Here is a 22,582-nt window from a genome sequence, read left to right on the forward strand (position 1 = left end):
ATGAAAATAGAATATATAAATAAAAATGTATATCCTTTAAAAAATATTTTGCAAGGGAGCAGGCAATTTCCATACCAACACAGTTTTTTCCATCTGTAGTTAATTCAAAGCCAGCATTGCAAATGCACTGGAAACTTCCATCTGTGTTCACACATCGACCATTCTTACAAAGAACCCCATTCTGGATGCATTCATCAATGTCTGGGAAAATTAACAATAGCCAAATATTAGTCTTTTAAAATAATTATAGATAAAGACAATAAAACAATAAATGTAATTTTAAATATCTAGTTTATTTTTACATGTAATATTCAAGATCATGTTGCTTCTTCAGCAAAATTTTCATTTCTCACCAGCTTTTTTCTTGGATACGTAGGTTTATGCAATTTTATAGCCCTCACTTATAATAGCTGAAGAGGGAAAGAAAGAGAAAAATGAAATGGATGTGCAGTGAATGTAGGAGAGGGTGGACGGTGCAGCTGGAATTACCGGTGCAGCTGCTTCTGACATAGTGGTTGAAGACCTAAAAGTCAGAGCAAGTGATATCGCTTATATGTGGGTTCCAAAAAAATATACGGCACAAATGAACTTATTTACAAAACAGAAACAGAGTCACAGGTGTAGAAAACAAACTGATGGTTACCAAGGGGGAAAGCAGGGGGAGGCATAAATTGGGAGATTGGGATTGACATATACACACTACTATATATAAAATAGATAAGTAGTAAGAACCTACTGTATAGCACAAGGAACTCTACTCAATAATGTGTAATGACCTACATGGGAAAAGAATCTAAAAAAAGAGTGGATATATGTATATATATAACTGATTCACTGATTTGCTGTACAGCAGAAACTAACATAGCATTGTAAATCAACTATACTCCAATAAAAATTAATTTTAAAGAAGTCAGCAAGGAGTTGAGTAAGAGTGAAGTAACTGCAGAATATCTGGATTAAGAGCTACATGACAAAAATTGCTGGAATAGGGCTTCCCTGGTGGCGCAGTGGTTGAGAGTCTGCCTGCTAATGCAGGGGACATGGGTTCGAGCCCTGGTCTGGGAGGATCCTACGTGCTGCGGAGCAACTGGGCCCGTGAGCCACAACTACTGAGCCTGCGCGTCTGGAGCCTGTGCTCCACAACAAGAGAGGCCACGATAGTGAGAGGTCCGCGCACCGCGATGAAGAGTGGACCCCGCTTGCCACAACTAGAGAAAGCCCTCGCACAGAAACGAAGACCCAACACAGCAAAAATAAATAAATTAATTAATAAGAACAAGGCACCGAGACCTGCAGTTTAAAAAAAAAAAAAAATTGCTGGAATAAAGTGATTCAAGTAACTGCCAGGGGATGAATAGGAAATGAAAAAGAAGACAAGCAGAGTCATCTGCTAAAAGAATTCTGGGATGAATCAGTAGTGAGGGAGAGGTTTGGACGAGGATGGTGGGCATAGCAAGGAAACTGTGACTAAAGAGCAGGTTAGATTTGGTGTCCGACTATATGTGAGGTTCAAAGAAACAGAAGTTGAAAACGACTAAATCGTAAGCTCCGTTAATCAGAGAGCAGTAATGCTACTGATGTTACTTGGAGAAAGGAAGCTGTGATCTAGGGAAGGAAGAGAAACCGAATTTTTTTTGTGAAGCCAGATACCACATTGCCTGTGTTACACATGCAAAAAGTGTTTATGTTTGAAGAGAGCACTTTGAGGGTAGCATAAAGTAAATCTATAATAATGTAACAGCATTTATTTCATTCCATGTCTTATTTTAATATTCACTTTTAACCCCAACAGCCTGGGTCACTATATTTCATGGAACATCATCATATGTGAAAGCAAACTGCCTTACCAATGCATGCTTGCTTGGTGGGAGTCCTCTGGAATCCAGCATGACATTTACAATAATAGGATCCAGGTGTGTTAACACAATCTCCATTAGTGCAGGGATTCGATGTGCATTCATCAACATCTGTGAGTAGCAAAAGAAACCATTATAGACTTCACTCCATTTCTAGAAATGTTTGTTTAAAGTACATTTAGGCCTCCCAAATTTGAGAGAAGGCCAGTCAGTGGTAATAGTCTAAATATCAGAGTATTTATAAATGAATAAAAATTCCTTTCTTCAACTACAGAGGCCAGTCTGGAGATTTACAAAAATAACACCTATTGGAGAGTACAAGGGAATTTGCTTTAATCAAGAAATAAAAACTTTTCAATTTGAGTAATGCACAATGATTAAAACCATGGACTTGGGAAAGACACAGCCACGAGTTCCAATACGCTAGAAAATGCTCATTATCTAAGTAATCTGGGCAAGTTAATAGCCTCTTTAAAGCTTAGTACAGAGTTAGAAGATAATTAAAGATTTTTAAAGATATACATTTATATTACGTGTTGACACTTCTACTAGTTTTAAAAAAGAGACAAATTATGGAATTTTTTGTTAACTTTTTTGTGAACTCAACTATATATATGTAACTATGCATCAAGGCTTGGATAATATTTTGAAGTAAAAAACAAAGGATGGGGTAAAAAAATGGAAATTAAGTAAAACAAAGTCTATTACATTCAGTAGCTTCTGGTTTCTTTAGGATCTTAAAATTGGCACAGGCATTTTTTTTGTATGAAACCGAGTTTTATGCAAATACTAGTTCTGGTCCCAAGTGTGAGAAACATCACTGCTTTCCTTCAGGTTCTCTAAGCCTTGATTAAATGCAAACCCATCACAGAATTCAAGGACTGCACAACCAAACAACTGACTAGACAGTGAAGATTAGTCAAATCCCAGAGAAATCAAGTTTGCCAGTGTTAGAAAAAGTTTAATTCATCTTCTTTCAGCAATGCCCACTAATTATTATTTTGAATGCTGGAGAATTAAAAACCTGGCTGACTGGTTTTTAGTCACGCATAGTGACTTGCCATTTCATATACATGAGAAGCCATTAACATATACAATTTCAGCTAAATTGGAGAATACAACAATAAAGTCAATTCACAGGTTTACCATTTTAATAGACAGATTACTCCTTTCACAGATGTTCTCAAAAGAGGAACTGTACTCTACCAAACTCACCAGCTTCACTGATATATACACTCAGGCTGAATGCAATTAAACCCTCTCTGGTAAAGGAGGAAAAAAAGAATCTCATAGCAAATAAAAACGACAAAGGAAAACAAGATTAAATACTTTTTCAATTCATCCAAAGATGCCTTCAGCCCATTAAGACTCACATTTGCGCTTTTGGTTGATAAAATCAATTCACTGAGCCAAAGGAATGAAGCAATATGAGAAAAGACAGAGCTTAGAGCATTAACAAGCATATCAAGCATAACTAATGGTCTGTCCAACTGGCAACATTACCTTCACTAGGCAATGCTGAAGATCCCTTAAATTCTCTGTGTACCCAACATCGAAATGCAACGATTAGAAAGGTGTCATAGATGTACCATTCTAGAAGCATCATTGTAAAGCTCTGTTCTAGTGAAGAACATGAGAGACCATGCACCCAACCCCCTCTTTTTAGGTAAACCTTCTGGGAAGCAGGGTCACTTTTCAGGACCTTTTTCTCCCCTTGAGAACCTGTTCCCAAGGTCCCTCATTGCTATGACAGTTCTGCCAGTTATTTTGCCATTTACAGCCCTGATTCATTTCTGTTTCCTTAGCCCCTTAGGGACCTCACCAAGGTTACAGCACACGGAGAAGATATAGTAGTTCACTTATTTATTTCTTCTTCGGAAGTGCAAACAGTCACCAAGAACTATTAGTGACTTCACAATTCCATGTGATTTTAAAATCCCATTTGTTTTTTTGTTTGTTTTGTTTCCCAGGATTATTTTAAGATTTTAAGTTTTAGGCTAATCACAAAAGACCACTGCCACATTCTGAAATGTATATTTCATGCTTTTCCTTTACTCTGAGTCTCAATGCCTATTACCTCCAAATGATCACCTTTGTTTTGCCTTGTATAGAGGAACAGAATTTAAATATTACAGTCTGTACACTTTGATTCCTTCCTCTGTTTTCACTGAGGACTGAATATTTTTAAGCAAAATTCATAAGGATTTTAAACTCCTAAAATAAATGAAGTAATTGAGAAACACTGATTATCAAAATGGTTAAATTCTCAGATACTACTGTGGTAAGAAATGTCTACCCTTGAAAAGTACTTTATATTCCAACTTAGAAAACACTTTTAATTTTCAAGGGCTGTAAGATTACCTTTGCTCAACAGAAACAAATTATTTCTTACTATTCCAAAATAGAATGATTTGAGTTAAAAACTCACCTGGGTGCTAACATGAACTAAATGGAGGTCTTTGGATAATTTTTACAGAAAATATTAAGCTTATGGCCTATTTTTATTTGTTGGTTGATGAATCATGCAGTGATACATGAAGAGCAAATATTAATAGCAAAACAAAAATAGTCAATCAAATTTCAGTTTGATAGATTGTAACTGCTTATGTATGTGAAAGAGGGGATGTTTTGTATGTTGTATACTTATAATCATATTTTCTGGCAGTAAAATCATTCTTAAGTCATATAAGTAGAATAAATATATCAGTATGTCCTGGTGTTCCAAAAATAACCACGTGGTCTATCACTTAAACAAGCACCAAGTAGTATGTGCTAAGGCAGGACGGATGTATATGGTTATACCCTGCACAACCCTGGGGTGTGCTATTTATTTAGATTATGTGAATGGTACCCTCTACAGTTGGGCGGTGCAAAACCTGTGCACCTGTATATAGGGACCCTGGGCTAAGCTTTATTTAATCATTCTGATCTTGTGTCTCTGTACACAGTTTAGAATGACTGATTTTTCCAAAGCACTATATTTGGCTTTCATTTTTTTCATAGTCATAGTGCACTTAGATGTTTTCAATTTTACTTGGGAAAATTGTGATACTACCTGTCTCTGTTCCTGGCCTCTCATCTATATTTTATAACAGAAGACCTGAACCCAAATCTGGTATTTAGGGTTATGCTAATTACAAAACACATACATGATTATTTGCTAATAAGAGGAATAAATAAAAGAATAACCTCAAAATGGTTCAATCCCCATGGTCCTAAAACTACCCTTAAAAGATCATCAAAACTCTCTTCATTGCCAAATACAACAGTGGTTTTGTCCTCACTGTATTTGATTTTTTTGCTGCACTTAACACTTGACACTCCTTTTCTCTTGAAAGCATACCGTTTCAAGGCTTCAGTGACATGTATTTTCAGATTATTTTGCCAGCTCTCCAACATTACTAATGTTGCTGGTACACAGGGTTCCAGCTGCACTACTCCTGTTATCTTTTTACTCTTCCTGTTGTTCAGCCCGGCTGACAATATTCACCCTCATGGTTCTAATAAACACCTCTATGTTACTGACTACTAAATCTCTAACTCTAGTCCTGAACACTCCTCTTAGCTTGAGACCTCTATAATTAAGTACCAGAGACACCTAAAACTCAACATGCTCAAAAAGAGACTCATCAACCGCTTCCTCCCAATCTCCACCTTCTCTTGCATGTTAATGATGCCACCGTATATCCAGTGTTGTTCGGCTAAGAAGGAAGGAAAGGGGGAAGCAGAGACAGAAATCACAACATTTAGGACCAGAAAGGGAAGGGGAGTCTTGAAGTGGTCCAGCTCAGCAGTAGGTTAAGGGAGCACATGGAAGAGCATGCACACAGGAGAGCCCATTTGGAAATTAGCTTTACTTCAAAAGACTTTTTAAAAATCATATTCAGCCCAACTCGTTCCTGTAGTCTAAAAGCTATTAGAAAACTAAGAATTAAAGAAGCATGAGCTTACCTATGCAATCCCCATTTGCATCCTGCTTGTAACCCATGTTGCATTCACATCGGTAGCTAGAAACAGTAGGTATGCAGCGTCCGTTTAAACAGAGATTAGCATGGTGCTTACATATATCTATTGTCTGGTTCAGAATAGCTAAGGAAAATTAGAACACAAATGATATTTCATCATTCCAACATGGATTGCTTTTCTTAAAGTCGATTTTTAAGAGGATATATAATAGTATATTATTTAGGTGTACATATCAAAAGCCCAAATTATTCTATATTTTATTAAAACTTTAACGTTGAGAATCTAAAAACTATTCTTGAGACACATGGCTGTAACTTGCACTTGTTAATATACATCTGGAAACTTTGCCCATAATGGTGTCTTTTTAAAATTTCAGGAATGTTCTACTGTACATTTGAATACTTTCCATTTCTTTTTTTTTGTAGTTGAATATTCAGATATAGTAAATAGGCAATATGCCAAAAAGAATAAACATAACACTGTAGGACATCATTAAATATTATTAGCAAGAGCAGTTATTTTAAAAAGAATGAACTGAAATGTCAAGCACACCAATGCCAATTCTGGCAGTTCTCAATTTCTTAAGTTATTCAACAAAAAAGGGCGAAGAAAAGAAAGATATTTCATTATAATATTTGTATAGGCACAGAGCAAGATTTATTCAGTTTATCTCAGTTGAGAAATGGTTCTGGAAAACAATTCAAAGGTTGTATGATCAGGGCAGCTGCAAGCAGCCAAATGAAATACACTGGAACCAAAACACGTGATCTTTAATGGTGTCATCTGGACTTGGAATATTATCACGCTCTCATCTCTATTTTCAAAGAGAACCTGGGTCACTCATTCTTTTCTCCAATTTAGAAAGTTTATGGAGCATAAAAATAATACTTTCCTAAGATTCTGTTTTACTATATTATGTTTTAGACCTTGAAATAAGTTTCTGCACACACACACAGACACAAACATACTTTGGAAAAAAAGTTAGATATTATAAAATTATTTAAGGTGGAAAACCAAAGAGTCTATGCACAAAGTGAACACTCACTTAGTCCAGTGATGATGGGCCCCTGTCCCCCAGCCCCTACACCGGCTCCCCCAACGCCAGGAGAAAAGCCATTGCCTCCAGGAATGGGAATGAAGCCTGTCCCTCCTGGGCCATAGCCATTGCCATTGCCACTTGGAGCAAAGCCACTCCCCCCAGTGCCTCCAGGTCTGGAACCAGCACTCCCTGGAATCCCTCCTATTGGAAGTCCATCCATGCAAAGTCTGCGATATTCCTCTAAAAGAGAAGAAAGTTCAGTTAACCACAACTGAATGGATTTCTGCATAATAAAGGCAATTTGTGTACTGTAATAATCATTTTAGGTTATCCTCACTTGATGATATGAATAAGTAAGTTATTATCTTAATAAACATTTTCAATGCTAGCAGTGGCAGAAAAAGATACAGATGTTTCAGAAAAAATTAAAATATGTATACCATATTTTAACTGAGCTGCATAACCAAACAATTATCTACACATTTTGATTTTATGTCCCTAAGTGCAACTCATAAAATTCCAGATATAACTGTAAATGCAAGAAATTTACTTGAATGGATGAAAATTAAACCTTTAAGTAATTCATTCTGTATGTTTGGTTTTACTTAAATCTCCATCAGTATTGTACCTACACATTTTTCCTACCTCTTCTCTTCTCTTTAAGGGATTAATATGGCTTCAGAATAATTTTTTTCTAATGTGGATTTTTAACAGAAGACAGTATTTAGTAAACTTTTAAATCTGCTCATTATCTGTCCAAGTATCAAAGCTGAGGGAAAAGAAGCAAGAATATAGTGATTGCCTTATTTCCTTAACTCAGAATTAGGGCACTATATAAGAAGAAGTGAAAACTATTTAGCTCAAGCAATTGTTTGAGTATTGACATTACTATCATATACTACTAGCGGAACGATGAGTTTCCAAAATTATATACTATGCATTAACTCTGCTTTTTAAAAATTTTTACTATTCAATTTTGGAATTTCATGGCTTAGAGATTTAGGAAGAATGTGCCTTAATTTTTTTCTCCATAATAGTACACAGACATACATATCTTTATAAGCATATTTCAAAAAGTGTTATTATTTTTCATAGTATTTATAATATAACATGAAGATAACAACATATTATCAACATACCTTTATGTGATAAACACTAATTGTACTGTACTATGCATATTATATTAACAAGAGGAACTACTTCTCATTCATCTTAATTTCCCAGTATAGCTTCAGGTATACAGCAGTTAATATAGCAAAGTGAATGAGAGGTATCCTCCTACCCTTGTATTCTTAATTTTTAAGGTCATTAGAAAAGAGAGGACATATCTTTAAGGAATGGGACACTATAAGCTAAGGGCATTCCTGAAATAAAGTATAAGTGAAGGCCAAAATTTGTTATTCAAGCTTCAAATAGAAGATTAGGAGGTTTTAAAACTGAACTGAAATACTGACATTCCAGATAATTATTAAAAATTCTTGCTTAAAGTCAAGTAATGATCAGTTTTTAGGAGTTTTTCTAATATTAACAAAATGGATATAATAAAAACTGATCCCAATAACCAATGCCACCCTAACCCTCACAAAAAACACCCAAGTCATATTGAAGACACTAATAGGAATGCAAACATGACTTGTCTTTAAGGGAAACACTAAAGTACATTATTGTTACTAATTTTCCTAACACTGTCTGTCCTGAGGAACTAGCAGCCAGCAGCTCACCAGAGCCTCTGATGGGACAGGCTTCAGGAATGGTTCCAACACCCCAGCAGCGGCCGGGCTCACAGCAGCATTGCATTTTTGTCATTCTGCCCGGAAGCTCTTGTGCACAGCGACCATTCACCAGGCCGGAGAAACATGTGCCTGTTCTCTGATCTGAACATATGAAAATTAAATAGAAGACATGACAGAATTACCTGGAGTTCACATCAATTATTTCACGTTAGGAGATGCTAAGCGAAGGGAATTATTTTACTTAATTTCTATTATATCTACTCATTCGTTTAATTTCTATCACATTTATTCATTCCTTTACTTATTTACCAAGCAAATATTCACTGAGCACCTATGCCATGCCATATCCCAGGCATACAAAAATGAAAGACGTGAAGCAGATATGAGCCAACACTGCAGTGAGAAGCCACACCCAGACAGACCCAGAGCTTGAAGGAAAGCGACAACCCAGACTCAGCCTAGACTGGTCAATTAGTCACCCAGCCAACCTGCAGACATGTACTGCTGTTCGCTACTGAGAGTTTTGTGGTTATTTGTTACCCAGTAATAGCACCTGACGCAGGTGCTATTTTAGAAAGGTTGAGCAGAACAGCTCCTTTGAGACATCTGAGAAGAGACTTTAATAAGATGAGAGCATGAGCCACACAGGTACCTGAAAGAAGGGCAGTTCAAAGAGAAAGAAGGAGATGTGCTTGACATATGTGAAAAATGAGGAACCCATGTGACTGGAGAAGAGCAGGCATAATGGGGGTGGAAGACCCTGAGCTCAGAGGCATACAGAAGGCAAGAGCATGCACAGCCCTACAGACCATGAGGGAAGGACTTTCAGATTTTATTCAGAGAGTCAAAAAAATGTAAGTCTAGTTTCACTATATATTGTTTAACTTTTATCCAGATGCTTCCAAGAAGTTTTGTCTGTGACAAGAAGAAAGATGTACCACAACAAACAGGAGCTGCATGTCACTGATGAAGATGAAACCATTAATTACAAATAATGCTATTAATAGGGAAGGCCTAAATTTTTTACACTAGATATTGAGTTTAAAATAAATATATTATTTCCTCGAATGGTCCAAAGTATACCTCAGGTTGCTTCTACGCTATTGTTAAAGAATTGGTTTGAAGGTACTCCATGTAAGAATCAGAATGCCTTCCATTTCCCAAAAGAAACCCAGTATGCCCAAGAGCAAAGTACTAAATGTGATGTATGCGTGCATACTTAAAGGCACTGCAGACATTTCATAAACGTTACAAGCTGGGCTTGGATAGGCTGTCACTGGGAATAATTTCACAGAGAGGTTTCTACTCCCAAGAATGATCCAGGAAAATAGTTTTTAGGATATTCATTCCAGGAACCCACAGTATCATATTCCTAGATTTACTTGATTGCTACACTCCTCAAGAATAGGATGTAAATTAAGATAAGAAAGTCCTAAGCTCTTTACAGTAATCACTGTTACAAAACACATTCAGGGCTACATGGTAGATTGACTGTATTGATCTCTTCAAGGCTCTGTAAGGAGGAGGCTGTACCATAAGACTTGGGAAAAAAAAAAAAAGAAGAAGAGTCATGGCTTTGAGTCAGGATACCTAGGTTTACATCAAAATATTATTACTGTTGACTCTGTTACATATCTTTTCTTCTTTATGGAACAGGGCTGATGGGAGAATTAAATAAAACAATATATGTTCTGTTTCCAGGAGAATGGTGTATTAGCTACCCTGAGTGTCTCTCCCAATTGAAACACCCTGGATAAAATATGAGAAATTATTTTAAAATATACATCATCTTGCTGACATCAAAGAAGGAAAAAAACAGAGTCTCAAAATGAAGTGAAGACAGGAATCTTAGAAGGTAAGATCACACCTAGCTTTCGCTTTAGGGTTTCTGCAAAACTCTGGAGATTTTGATTTTCAACTCTGATAATTTCACAAGGGGTTAGAGCCTAAGATATAAAAGCCCAGATTCACCTCGTTAATGCAAAATGTAATAGGAAACTCCCTCATAAAGTAGGAGTCCCAAACAGCTATATCCTTGTTATGTGGCTAATGTAGAGGAAGGCAGCTAAGAGACTTGCCTGTTTATACCTCAGTGCTGGGTGGAGGGAAAAAAAGATTCTTCCTAAAAATCTGAAACCAAAAGCTCTTTTTACACAGACAGCTCTGATGTCAAAACATTAAGTTTGTGTCCTGAAAAACTTCAAAGGAAGAATATAACATAAAGAGGTCTCCAGGTAGGGATATTCCAAGTAACTCGCAAAAATCAGTACAATTGAGGACTTAATACTGACATAGGTCTCAAAGAATTCCCATAGATAAAGTTCTAGGAAAAAAGGAGTAGCTAACAGCAAAGTAACTAAATAAGTAAGTAAATAACGCACAGAGAGACAAGGCTCAATGAACAAAAACTAGCTGAATAAACAGCAGGTTTCAGATACTGGAATGGTCAAACCAATTCTGAAAATCATTGTTTTTAATTAATGATGATTCATTAAATATTAATTAATAATGAAATAATCTTTAATCTGTTTAAGGCAATTAAAAATCTAAAAATGGGAACAGTAAAAACAAGCCCATAAACAATGAAAGAAAAGACGTAAAAGACTTTAATGAAACTTCTATAAATGAAATGATCATAACTGAAATAAAATGCTTAGTGACTATATTAAGCAGTGTATTGCACATAGATGAAAAGAGAATTACTGAGCAGGAAGATATAGCTGAATATATTATTTCAGTGTTGTTCAGAGAGTCAGAGATGGAAAATGTTGAGAAGAAGTTAAGAAGTATGCAGGTGAGGGTGAAAAGGTAATTTGCATCTAATAAGAGTACTAGAAAGTGTCATACGCAGACAGTTGTGGGAAGGCAATAGTCAACAAATACTAGTTTACAACTTGCTAATGATGTTGCAAGACAACCTCAGATCTAGGAAGTCCAATAAATCCAAAGCAGGAAAAATAAAAAGAAATCCACAGCTATCCATATCACTGTGAAACTGAAGAACAACCAAGAAAAGGTGAAGATCTTAAAAACAGCTAGGAAGAAAAGACAGATTATCGGCTAAGGAATGATATTTAAGTCAATCACTGACTTCTTAATAGCACCAGTGGATGCTAGAACACAATGGAATAGTATCTTCTGTCTGCTGTGATAACTGTCAACCTAAAATTCTGTACCCCAAGAAACCAAAGGGAAATTAAGTTCATTTTCAGGAAAACACAAACAGAGACAATTTTCTACCAAAAGTTTCTTGCTAAAGGAAATTTTAGAATAGGTGTTTTAGGTAAAAAGGAAAATAATTCCAATGGAAGGTTTGAAATGTATGAAGGAATAAACAGGGAAAATATTTTTAGATACATGGACAAGTACTAAAATATCAAACAATAATAATAATGATTAATTTGTTGCAAACAAGGGAGTGACAATTGACAAGAATTTTTTAAATTGGAAGGGGGAGATCAAAGTCTAACCATTCTAATATTCTTTTATTATTTAGATGTGGGTAAAAATACAGATTAATTCTAGGCTTTAAGTCACATATGCATCTTCAAACAGCTAGGATAACCACTAAAACCAAAGAAATAAACTACGTATTTCTAAACAATAGAGGAAAAAGAATGGGGTGTGGAAGAATGGAGGGCAGGAAGCCTGAATAAATCCAAAAGAAAGCAAGAAAGAGAAAGTAACAAAAAAGCAAGATAAATGGGAAGCAAAAAAGAAGATAATAGAAATAAAAACAAATATATCAGTTACTGTAATAAACACAAATAAATTTAAATCTCAATTTAAAAGACAAAGATTTTAAGACTATGCCCCCCAAAATTTAGATTTAGGCTGTTTAAAGAAGCACATTTAAGACAAAAGGAAACAAAAGATTGACAGGAAACATATCCAAATGGCATATATTTAAACCTTCCTCTCCAACTCACAAAATGTGACGCCAAATAATATGAAATAAAATGAACCAAGGGAAAATATTTAGAAACAGACCAAGAAGAAAAGAAAAAAAACTTTAGAGAATCAATATACATCAAAAAATGGTTCAATTCACCAGGAAAATATAATACTTTTAAACATTCATCACCTTATAACATAGCATCAAAATACATAAAACAAAAGCTTAAAGGGCCACATGGAGAAACTGAGAAATCTACTACCAAGGTGGAACATTTATACAACTCTTTCAGTAACTGATAGACACAGTAGATAAAATCTAGCAGCTCAAGAGAAAATTTGAACAGTACAGTTAACAAGTTTGATCTCATATCTATCCAACAACTGGAGAAAACACAAAACTTTTTCAAGCCAACATGGAAGATTTGCAAACCAGGTAAACTCCTTACACTTCTAAACAACTCGTGTCAAATACAATACCATACTGAAAATAAGGTGATATGTAAAAAAAATGAGTAGGGGCTCATCAGGAATCTGTACCAGTCTCAGATTTTGGGAGTCTGCAATGTTATTGTGAGGGCTCCACAAATTTATACTTACACTGGACACTGCAATGCAAATGAAAATGCCTCATAATATACAGGCACTACTATGGTTCCTACTGATGGAGATTCCATTGTGACTAATAAAATACAAATTCATTTAAAATTATTACTGAACATCCAGTAGTTTTTTTCATTATGTATTTTCTCAAAGGTATTGGGTTATCGTCATGTGTGGATCTGAAAACATTTTTGATATTAAAGAGGGGGTCTTCAAATTCAATAAACATAATTAACTTCTGTCCTACACAGTTTGGAAACCTCTACTCAGTCTTATAAGATGTGTTGGAGGAAACCATGGCATTGTTGAGAAGGTGGAGGGGCAGAAAGAGAAGATTCGAAAGTAAATCATAACTTTTTTCCATAAATTCTATAATTAGTCTCTTCTAATAACATCAAGGAGGTAAACAATCTACTTCCAATCCTTTGCATCAAAAACAGATCAGGATGAGATACAGACACATGTAGTGTGATGTCTCACAATTCAGGTCTCTCCAAAAATACATTTCAAAAGGAAGACAGTGGCTGAAAGTTAGGTCCTTTCCTTTGCATATCTGAATTGCATGGTGCTTAGAAAGTACTGTGTTGGAAGTGTGCCATATGGAAGAATTAAAAGGGGCACCCTATAGAACTAACTAAGAGTTGTCTAGGCACATCATCCCTTGAAATAGGGAATTATTAGGGAAAAAGGCAGAAGAAGCATATTTATTACAGCATTAGGACAAATCCTTCTAATGCCTGGTATATACTTAACTGTAGAATTGATATGTCATAAGTAACAAAACATGTCTAGTCCTCTAATAATCTCCTATCACCCTCGCTACACTCCCAGAAGATTTACATCAAGTCTTATTTAAACCCACACTGAGGAAGAGGAAGCAATCCGTCTCCTCTGATTAAAATATAAACCTATCTTGAAACAAAATAATGGTACTCTTATCAGAGTTTGTTTCATGGCTTGACATTTAGTCTAAACTTGATTTACGTGAACTAACAGTTAATTATACAATCTGATGAAAACTTGGTAAAAGATGGAGGTGGGGCTTACCTTGAAAAAAAATACGTCTCCTGTTGAATGAGCTTTGCTTATTAAAAATGAAGGGGTCAGCCAGAAAACCCTGATGAGGTTAGCTCAGGTCAGAAGACTAGCGATAGTAGGTGTTCAGTACATAGAAACCATTGTCTCAGACATCAGCCCCTCATACTGGAGACCAGCACTTGTCTCGCTGAGAGTCTGGCGCCAACCTGAGTTCCACTTGATTAATTCTGCAGAGTCTTGCTATTCCTAAAACACTTTCATGTTGCTTTTGTGTTTCTATCATACAAGACCAACTAGAACTAGGAACAATGAAAGAAAGAGAACGACTGTGGCTCCTAGATTTACTTCTTCCTTTAAAATAGTGAAGTTTGTCTTCCTCATTGTCTAACCTCCTCTTTCTAGGACATTCTTTCTAGTTAAAATTACTACCCCTGTTCCACCAGTCGCCTTTTATATGATTTTGGGGTTAAAACTCGAACACTATACAGTATACTGTTTCATCCCTGTCTCCCTTCCTCCATTAGTTAAACATTTTTAGGAGTTTTGGTTTATCCTTCAAGCATTTGTTGCAAACGCACGCACACACATGTAATCAACACCCATCATCACACAGAGTGCTGCACAAGGACAGCATATCCTGACCATCACTGTCAGAAGATCTTCCTCATTTCGCTTAAACAGTCTTCCCTCATTGTCTTTTGTCTCTGTGCTGCTCAAAATTCTTGATGGGCTCCAGCATCCTCAGGATCAACCTGCAACTTCTTACCATGGCAGTTAACGAGCCTCAACAAGAGTCTTCATCTTAACCCATCTTTCCTGTTTTGTCTCCAACTACTTTCTCACTCAGCTCTCTTTCCCAGACAAGCTCTCCTCACTGTCTCCAAGCCCCCTCACTTTCAGCATCTGTACGGCTGCTGACACCTTTCTCTTCGCTCAGTGCAGTCTTATTCCTTTGTTTAGCTGTCATCCATCTTTCAAAGTCTCTATCAGTGCTCACTTCCTTGAGAATTTTAACTATAATAATCAGGACTTTCTTTTGGACTTACAGCACTTATTGGCTAAGAAATTATTTAGCAATTAACGACCCACTGCCTCAAACTTTCTCTTACGTTACTACTTTTCACATTATGTTTTCAGGTTTTGTTTTCTCAAGAATACTCCATGGCAATACTGTGCACTGAAACTTTTGTAAAGCTCAAGGAAATGCACAAGGATATTGTGGCAACATCATATTACCTTAAGGACTTCTAAATGCTTACTTTCATTTTCTGAACTTCACTTGCTGCTGACTATCACTTTCCAGTCCCCCAAATAGGGTCCCTGCTAGTTCTGTGTGCACGACAGTAGCTGGCACATTAACCTGCATACAGAATTTGCTCACGGCTGCTTGTCAATCATTACTGACTTGCTGACTGCCAGTCACTCTTCTTGCCTCTACTGCAACGTGGAAATTAGGTATTAATAATGCCATGAATATTATAATGACATTGAATTACTAAATGATATAAGGGTCATTAAGTTGTGCTATTAAGAATGCTTCTAAGAAAAAAAATATTAGGTATGGGTGGACTCTTTTTCGAAATGACATATGTTAGTACTCTTTGTTAAAAAGGAGAGCTGTTTCCAGTATATTTTTTAAAACTTGATGGAAAACAGGAGATAAAATCAAATTAAGATTTGATTTTTATATTTAGCATAAAATGAAATGGGAAAACTATCCTCATTTATAATTAAAATGCCCCGCTAAACTCTCCTGCCATATAAAGCTATTTCCTACACATGAAAGAAAAAGGCAGTTTATTGATGCTTTATAATGTTGTATAGATTCAAGATGTTTTGATTAACTAGAATAAGGGATTAGGGCAGCATTCAGCATGTGCCACTCTTAAAATAAAGGTGCAGATAACATGCAGTTTCTTACTTAAGAAAAAGCTTTGAGTTCATCCAACTCATTATTGTTAGCATACATGTGGTTACAAAATAAACAGCATGGAAATATTTATGACATATATAATTCAATCATAAATAAATTCCATCTAAGAAAATACAGACTCAAATTTTTAAAAATCAAAACCAAAGATCTCTTACATATTAAAATGCTAGATTTATTTTTTTCATATGTGGAAAACACATACTTATTCCAAATGAAACATAGTTATTCAAAAAATTTTTAAGCTGCTTATTACTTAATTTTAACATTGGTTTTGCAATTTTGGAACGTCATTCTCCCCTCCTTAGGGGCTTTCCTCTATTCCTGGGTCAGGATATTGATACTGAAATGAATGGGAACTCATGGTTAGCAAAGAACTCACTGTGCCTCAGGTCTCTGGAGCTCAAGCAGGCTTTCTCACCTTCTGAGCATTGGGGACTGTAACTCAGTGCCGTCATATCATGTCCAGCAGAATGCCAAATGATGCAAAGCAGTTATTACCAACATTAAATTCTTACATTCAATGTCATCTCATTCATTCATTTGCTGGTTTGCCTATTCATTCAGAAAAGACTTACTGAGCCCAAACTTCTAAGGAAGGGACTACATAAGGCACAGGGGACAGAAAGCTGCATAAGGCAGGACCTAACGGAGCTCAGAGTCTGGCCAATGAGTAAAGCACAAATACCTGTGACACTGTGATAAACCCAGAAATGAAGGAAATAAAAAATATTATAGGAAGGGCGGATTGATTTTGCCTGACAAGAAAATGTGGGCTAAGCAGGGATGGCTATAAAGAAATGTGATATCTAAGTGGGTACTTAAAGGATGAGGTGGGTTTTAACAAGCATAGAAGGGGGAAATCAAGATGCTTCAGGCAGAGGAAGTACTGTGGGCAGTGTGCTCATGTACTGCAATAAGAGAAACGTGAGTGTGAGGTATAAGTGGTTAGAGACGAGTCCTGAATACAGGCTGGGTCAGGCTCTAAAGGGCTTTGAAAGTCCAGTAAAGGCTGAGAACTTTATATAAAGAAGCAAGAGATAGAGTTTACCATGATTTAATGGTAAACCAAATATCTGACATTGAAGAAAACAACCTCAGAAAATCACTGGGCATCTTGATCATCTGAATATGATGAAAAATATGCTTCCTTTTCAATGCAAAAAAATGAGCATGTGTTGACTAAAGAAAGACTTAGAAACTTAAGAAATGAGGGAGAAAGAAACAACTTAGAAATCTGATATAAAACACTAACAATTTGTTATGGCAAATTCTTTCTTCTTACTAGTTGGTCTAGTTGTACAATTCATTCCCAAAGGCCTTCAATTACTCCACATTGTCTACCAAATAAAATACATACATCTTATTTGGCGTTTTCAGAACTTCATGGTGATAACCTCACTTATGTCTCCAGCCACATTTCTTCTAGCCATTTCTAGAATATAAGTTTCCTTAAGTCAAGGTCTATGGCATCCAGCCAGTGATGTTCAACAATGACTCCCAAACTGACATTTTTCCAACAGAGTTGAGTTCATGCCTATTTCAAGCTGATGACTGCATATATATGTGTATGTATATGCACATTCTTTTCCTATACAGTTTAAGAAAATTAAGCCAAGTATAGGTAGTTCTACTAATATTCAATTCTGTTAAACTATGTTAAATGAATCAGACTTACTATGCAGTGAGCCAACTGGTAACACTGACCCTAAAAACAGTTAATTTGCTCAGTTTTATAGACTTAACGCCTCTATAATGTTTTACCTAGTGTAAGATAGAACTCGGATTCATTCGTGAAGAACAAATAATTGTCATTCAAATCTCATAATACTCCAACGGGAAAGGGAGGCTCCAAATGGACATTGTACTTTTCAAAGCAGACTGTCAGCGTGGTGGTAGAGAAACCACTCATGCTGGAGACCTTGATATCTAGGCACAGGGTCTCTGTCACCTTAAAGCAGATAAGGAGACAGTGTAGAACCAGGAGACAGTGTAGAACCATAGTAACACAGGTGCAGAGAGATCTGGATTCAAATCGTGGCTCCATTTGGCAGCCCTGGAACATCATGTAAGTCACTTTACCTCTCTAAACCTCAATTCCTTCATCTATAAATCAGAATAATTATGCCTATCACACAGGGCTACTTTAAGGAGTACATCTTCATTCTCCTATACCTCCTCCTTCCCCTAATGATAATAACAGAAGTAATAAGAAATATTTTATTGAACATTTACTAGAAGAAACTGAAGTATAGACAGGTCAGTAGCTTACCCAAGGCCCCACCACTATGTGATAATAAGGTGATACAGGTGTCCAGTGCCTTACACGTGGTATGTATTTCATAAATGGCAGCTGTCAATTTTACTACCACTACCATAGCTGCTTCTTTGACTGCTACTGCTACTTTTCTATTACTATTTACGATGACACCATAGTATTCTGAAGGCAGGATCTCCATTTCTCATGTTTGCTGTTGCACGGCCATAGCATAGTGTTTGGCATATCAACACATTTTATCCAGTGAATTCAAGACTTTTTACTGGTGGCCTAGGACTTCTAGCTTACATCCTGAACCCTCTGTTATTTCCTCTCTTCAACCCAGTTCACTTGGACATCCTTTGGATTTACAATGTTCCTGGAAGTTAGTTGCTCACACACCCTCCCAGTGGGGATGGGAGACGGTCATTGCCCAGACGGTCATCCTCCAGCAAACTAAGCAACTCCCATCTTTGGGTGCTGCTTTAATTTCCCTAATTCCTGTACTGTATGAATCTTTAGTGCTCTTAAAGTCTAAGGCTTGTTCAAAAATAGACAACCTACACATGACTGTTTTATCTTTCTAAACAAAAGAGAACATGAAAATATATATGCCTTTAATTAAAATATGCTTAAAACAAAATTAAAGGTATCGATTTCTTTTTTGTAATAACTATTTTCACTAGAATAAACACATGCTAAGTAAATAAGACACTACATTCATGATTCATAGCAATGACAGAACACTTAATTACTACATTTTGTCTCCCAAAGTAGACTTTAAAAAAATCTTTCTCATGCCTTTGTGTCTGTAACACTTGGCAAGAGCAGTGTCTTGAGGAAATCTTTCTTCATTTCAGAAATGGCTTTGACAACATAAAGCAAACCCAGATGACTTCTGAAACTGAAGTTTTTGCAAAGAGCACCTGGTCGATCAGTCCCTCAATAGTGGTACCGTTTATTTTAAACAACTCTTCCAGCATTTTCCCAGTCGTTTTATAATCGTTGCCATCTCCGTACCTGTTTGGGCTGTTCTGTCATTAGAAAGAAGCAGTGTATTGTGCCTTCAAAACTACAAGGCTTACCGATGCACCGAGAGCCATCTGTTGAGGTTACATATCCACGTGGACAAACGCAAAAATAGCTTCCCACGGTGTTGGAACATTCGCCAGTTTCACATATCCCAGGAATGATGCTGCACTCATCAACGTCTAATCAGGGGAAGAAGGAGAAGATGACTGAGAAAGGCCTTCATTATAATTAGCTTTTAAAAGGGATTTTTAAAAAAGAGTATGAGAGCACTCATGGTTGATTAGGTCAGATCATATAACCCTGAAGATACTCTTGTTTCAGGCCCTAAAGAATTTCTCACACATATCTATGGGAACTGAGATGAAAGTAAACTCCCATGGCAGTAAAACAAGGCCAACTAAAGCAAAACTCTATATCCTTTTTTTTCCCCCAAATGCAATCTAAATTGGAAATAAGTAAAGATGTAAATGTTTTAGTTTCCATTCTACATCAATTAGAGAATTATCCTACTAGAGACTTTAAAAAAAACACGTGCATGGATGATATTTTAAAATATGAAATAACTACATTTAAAAATGTATAGCTAATTTTCACATTAATTATTTGAACCAATGGAGGGTGGCAAGCACTTTTCTTTTTCTATTTGGCTTCAGGATACGTTTTTGTACTTAAATGTGAATATCGGTATATTTGACATGCTGGAAATTAAGTTCAAACCTAAAATAATACAGTAAAATGGCAAAGGGCAAACTTGGGTGGCTTTGGGAAGTGTCCAGTTTTCCTATTGTGCCTCCCTGCACTTATCCATTCAGTTTACTCAATGTTAGGACTAGTCTACTCCCTTTCACATTAATGAAAGGTCTGCTTTCTTTTAAACTGTCCCCAAACCAGAAAACCTGGCCATTTATATAAGCTTTAATGTACTTTTCTTTTAGTTCAATAAGCAGAGAGAGGTGGAAAGTCAACAAAGCTACAATTACGTACACTGGAAGCTACTTGTTAATACATTTAAAAGGAAATGAGCCATTGTGAGGAGAATCCAGCCACAGAGGCCTCGGAGTTAGCTGTCCTTTTTAAGGAACAGAGCTAGCAAAGATCAGTGAATACAGGGAACAATTATAAAAGCCATAAGCATAGATGATTACTGAAAAGTAAACCTGAGCTTTTAGTTTTGTTCTAGTTTTTTTAGATGGATATATATATATACACACACACATATATGTTTAAGTGTATCAATGAAAAGCAAAGGAAAATTATATGCTAATTGTAAATACAAGGAAATAAATTTTAAACCCCACAGTTAAAGAATGGTTGACAATGCCTTTCTTAAATTCCTCTATTGCTCTATTCATTCTTTTTTCCCGCCGTTTACTGACAAGTCATTCTTGCCTACAAGCTGTATCATGAAATAACTATATGCCTGTGTCTTCTTGGAAAGTTCTTAATAAAAAAGTTACCAGATTCAGACTTTTCTGAAATAATATCTTCATTAGAGGCTTAACAGTTAGCCACTGAAGGCACAGTGGTACAAATCATAATCTACCAATTCCCCTAGAGAGCTCAGAATTCTAACATGAATTGGTTACATGAGAAGCAAACATATAATGTGGTGAAAGAGTTACCATCAGATTTAATCCAACAAAATGAAACCATATGTGCAAAATTAGGGTCTGCTGCATCCTGTGTTGCTATCTTAGTGTAGGGCATCTTAATAAAACCGAATGTGGATTCAGAAGAGAAAGGAAACTAGAACAGCTATACTCTAATCACCAAATAAACTGATAATCACTTCTAGATAAGGAAGACAAAAAGAAAAAGAGAATAGCACACAGTAAAGCAGCAAGCACTACAAAAGTGAAGGACCAAAACTTTCCTTCTGATCCTCTTATATCCAAAGTTATGACAACAGTCAAGGCACTTATGGAGCCCAGGATTGATCCAAATTCTTAAAAATTAGGAATCTTCATTTAGTCCTTAATTTAAGCATTTACTCTTATTTTCAGCCATTTCCTTTCATAATAAAAAACTTCTTTGTGCTCTACTTCCAAATAGCCTCCTGACAACAAAAAGAGTAGAAACTGAAAGATGTTTGACATTTTTCTTTTTTAAGTGGAGAAAAATAACCCTGGAACATAGAAGAACACATGGAATGATATTAAATTTGTGGGTTTTGTGCTAAATATTTTATTTTACAAAAACTCCATGTTTCACAATTCTCCTTAGAATTAAGTAAGAACCTTGAAAAGTTAGCTTCCAAATAATTATATGTAAAAGGTTCTCAGTAAAGTATTTAAGAATTCTATATGAACAATAGGAATATTTTTCATTTATTTTTGGGCTAGGCTCCCCCTCAAATTTTAATAATTAAAAAATTTGGTGTTTTGTTTTTTTACTGATCAAAAAACCCTGCCTTTCGATGTATCCAATATTTATTCATCAATTTAAATTTAGCATTGACATTTATGTTAAGAAGGATGCATGCATTTAGCTCTTTTGTAATAATAGTTTTTCAAGACCATACGTCACAATCAGATTTGGAAGTAGTATCTTCACAAATACAAAACATACATTGCCTAGGTAGGTACAAACAAGTAAGCCTAATAGGGACAAGTCTATTCACAGGAAAAGGCAGTCTTAATGGGAATTCACTTCATTCACGTTCTGCATACCTAATATGCTTCTGTCCATCTCCCCTTGAACTTTTTAAAAAACGTTTATTTATTAGTTTGGAGGCTTTGGTCTGCAATAGAAAAACTGATCCAAACTGACATAAACCAGAAATTTAATAGCTTGCATATCTGGCAGTCCAGAAGTGGCAAGGATTTTAGGGTTGTTTTAAGGCAATGTCTCTTGCTCGGCTTCTCTGACATCTACTCACCTATCTCTCCTCTGTGCTTTGATGTCATCCTTAAGGCTGACTTCCCTGATGGAAGCAAAATGGTTATAGCAGTCCTAGGCTAGATCTTTGACTGGGACATCTAGTGGAGAAGAGAGGGTGTCTCTTCCAGCGGTTCTCTTCTAAGAGGAGGAGAACTTTTTCCCAGGAGCACCCAGCAAATCTTCCCTTTTCTCCTAATATCCCGAACTGAGTCACATGCTAACTCTTTTGAATGATTCCTCTAGCCAGGAAAATGTGCTCATTGACTTAGGCCTGGAGTCCTGAACTAATTACTGCTGCAAGTGGAATACAGTTAGCTTTAGACTAATAAGAAACAATGAAAACAAAAATAAAAG

At 36.1% G+C, this 22,582-nt stretch overlaps 1 protein-coding gene across 1 annotated transcript in view; it reads right to left on the minus strand.

Annotated features, from left to right (window-relative positions):
* The window catches only part of FBN2 (fibrillin 2), a 231,510-nt gene that overhangs the window by 100,342 nt on the left and 108,586 nt on the right, over positions 1-22,582 (minus strand). Inside the window, exons 8-13 of the mRNA XM_065873429.1 lie at positions 19,402-19,527; positions 8,583-8,735; positions 6,868-7,101; positions 5,808-5,945; positions 1,848-1,967; positions 76-201 (exon numbers count right to left, since the gene is read on the minus strand). Of these exons, the coding sequence (XP_065729501.1) occupies positions 76-201; positions 1,848-1,967; positions 5,808-5,945; positions 6,868-7,101; positions 8,583-8,735; positions 19,402-19,527 (897 nt within the window). The remainder of the gene's footprint in view (positions 1-75; positions 202-1,847; positions 1,968-5,807; positions 5,946-6,867; positions 7,102-8,582; positions 8,736-19,401; positions 19,528-22,582) is intronic.

The sequence above is a fragment of the Phocoena phocoena genome, chromosome 3 (assembly GCF_963924675.1).
Source record: "Phocoena phocoena chromosome 3, mPhoPho1.1, whole genome shotgun sequence".
NCBI classification, from domain to species: domain Eukaryota; kingdom Metazoa; phylum Chordata; class Mammalia; order Artiodactyla; family Phocoenidae; genus Phocoena; species Phocoena phocoena.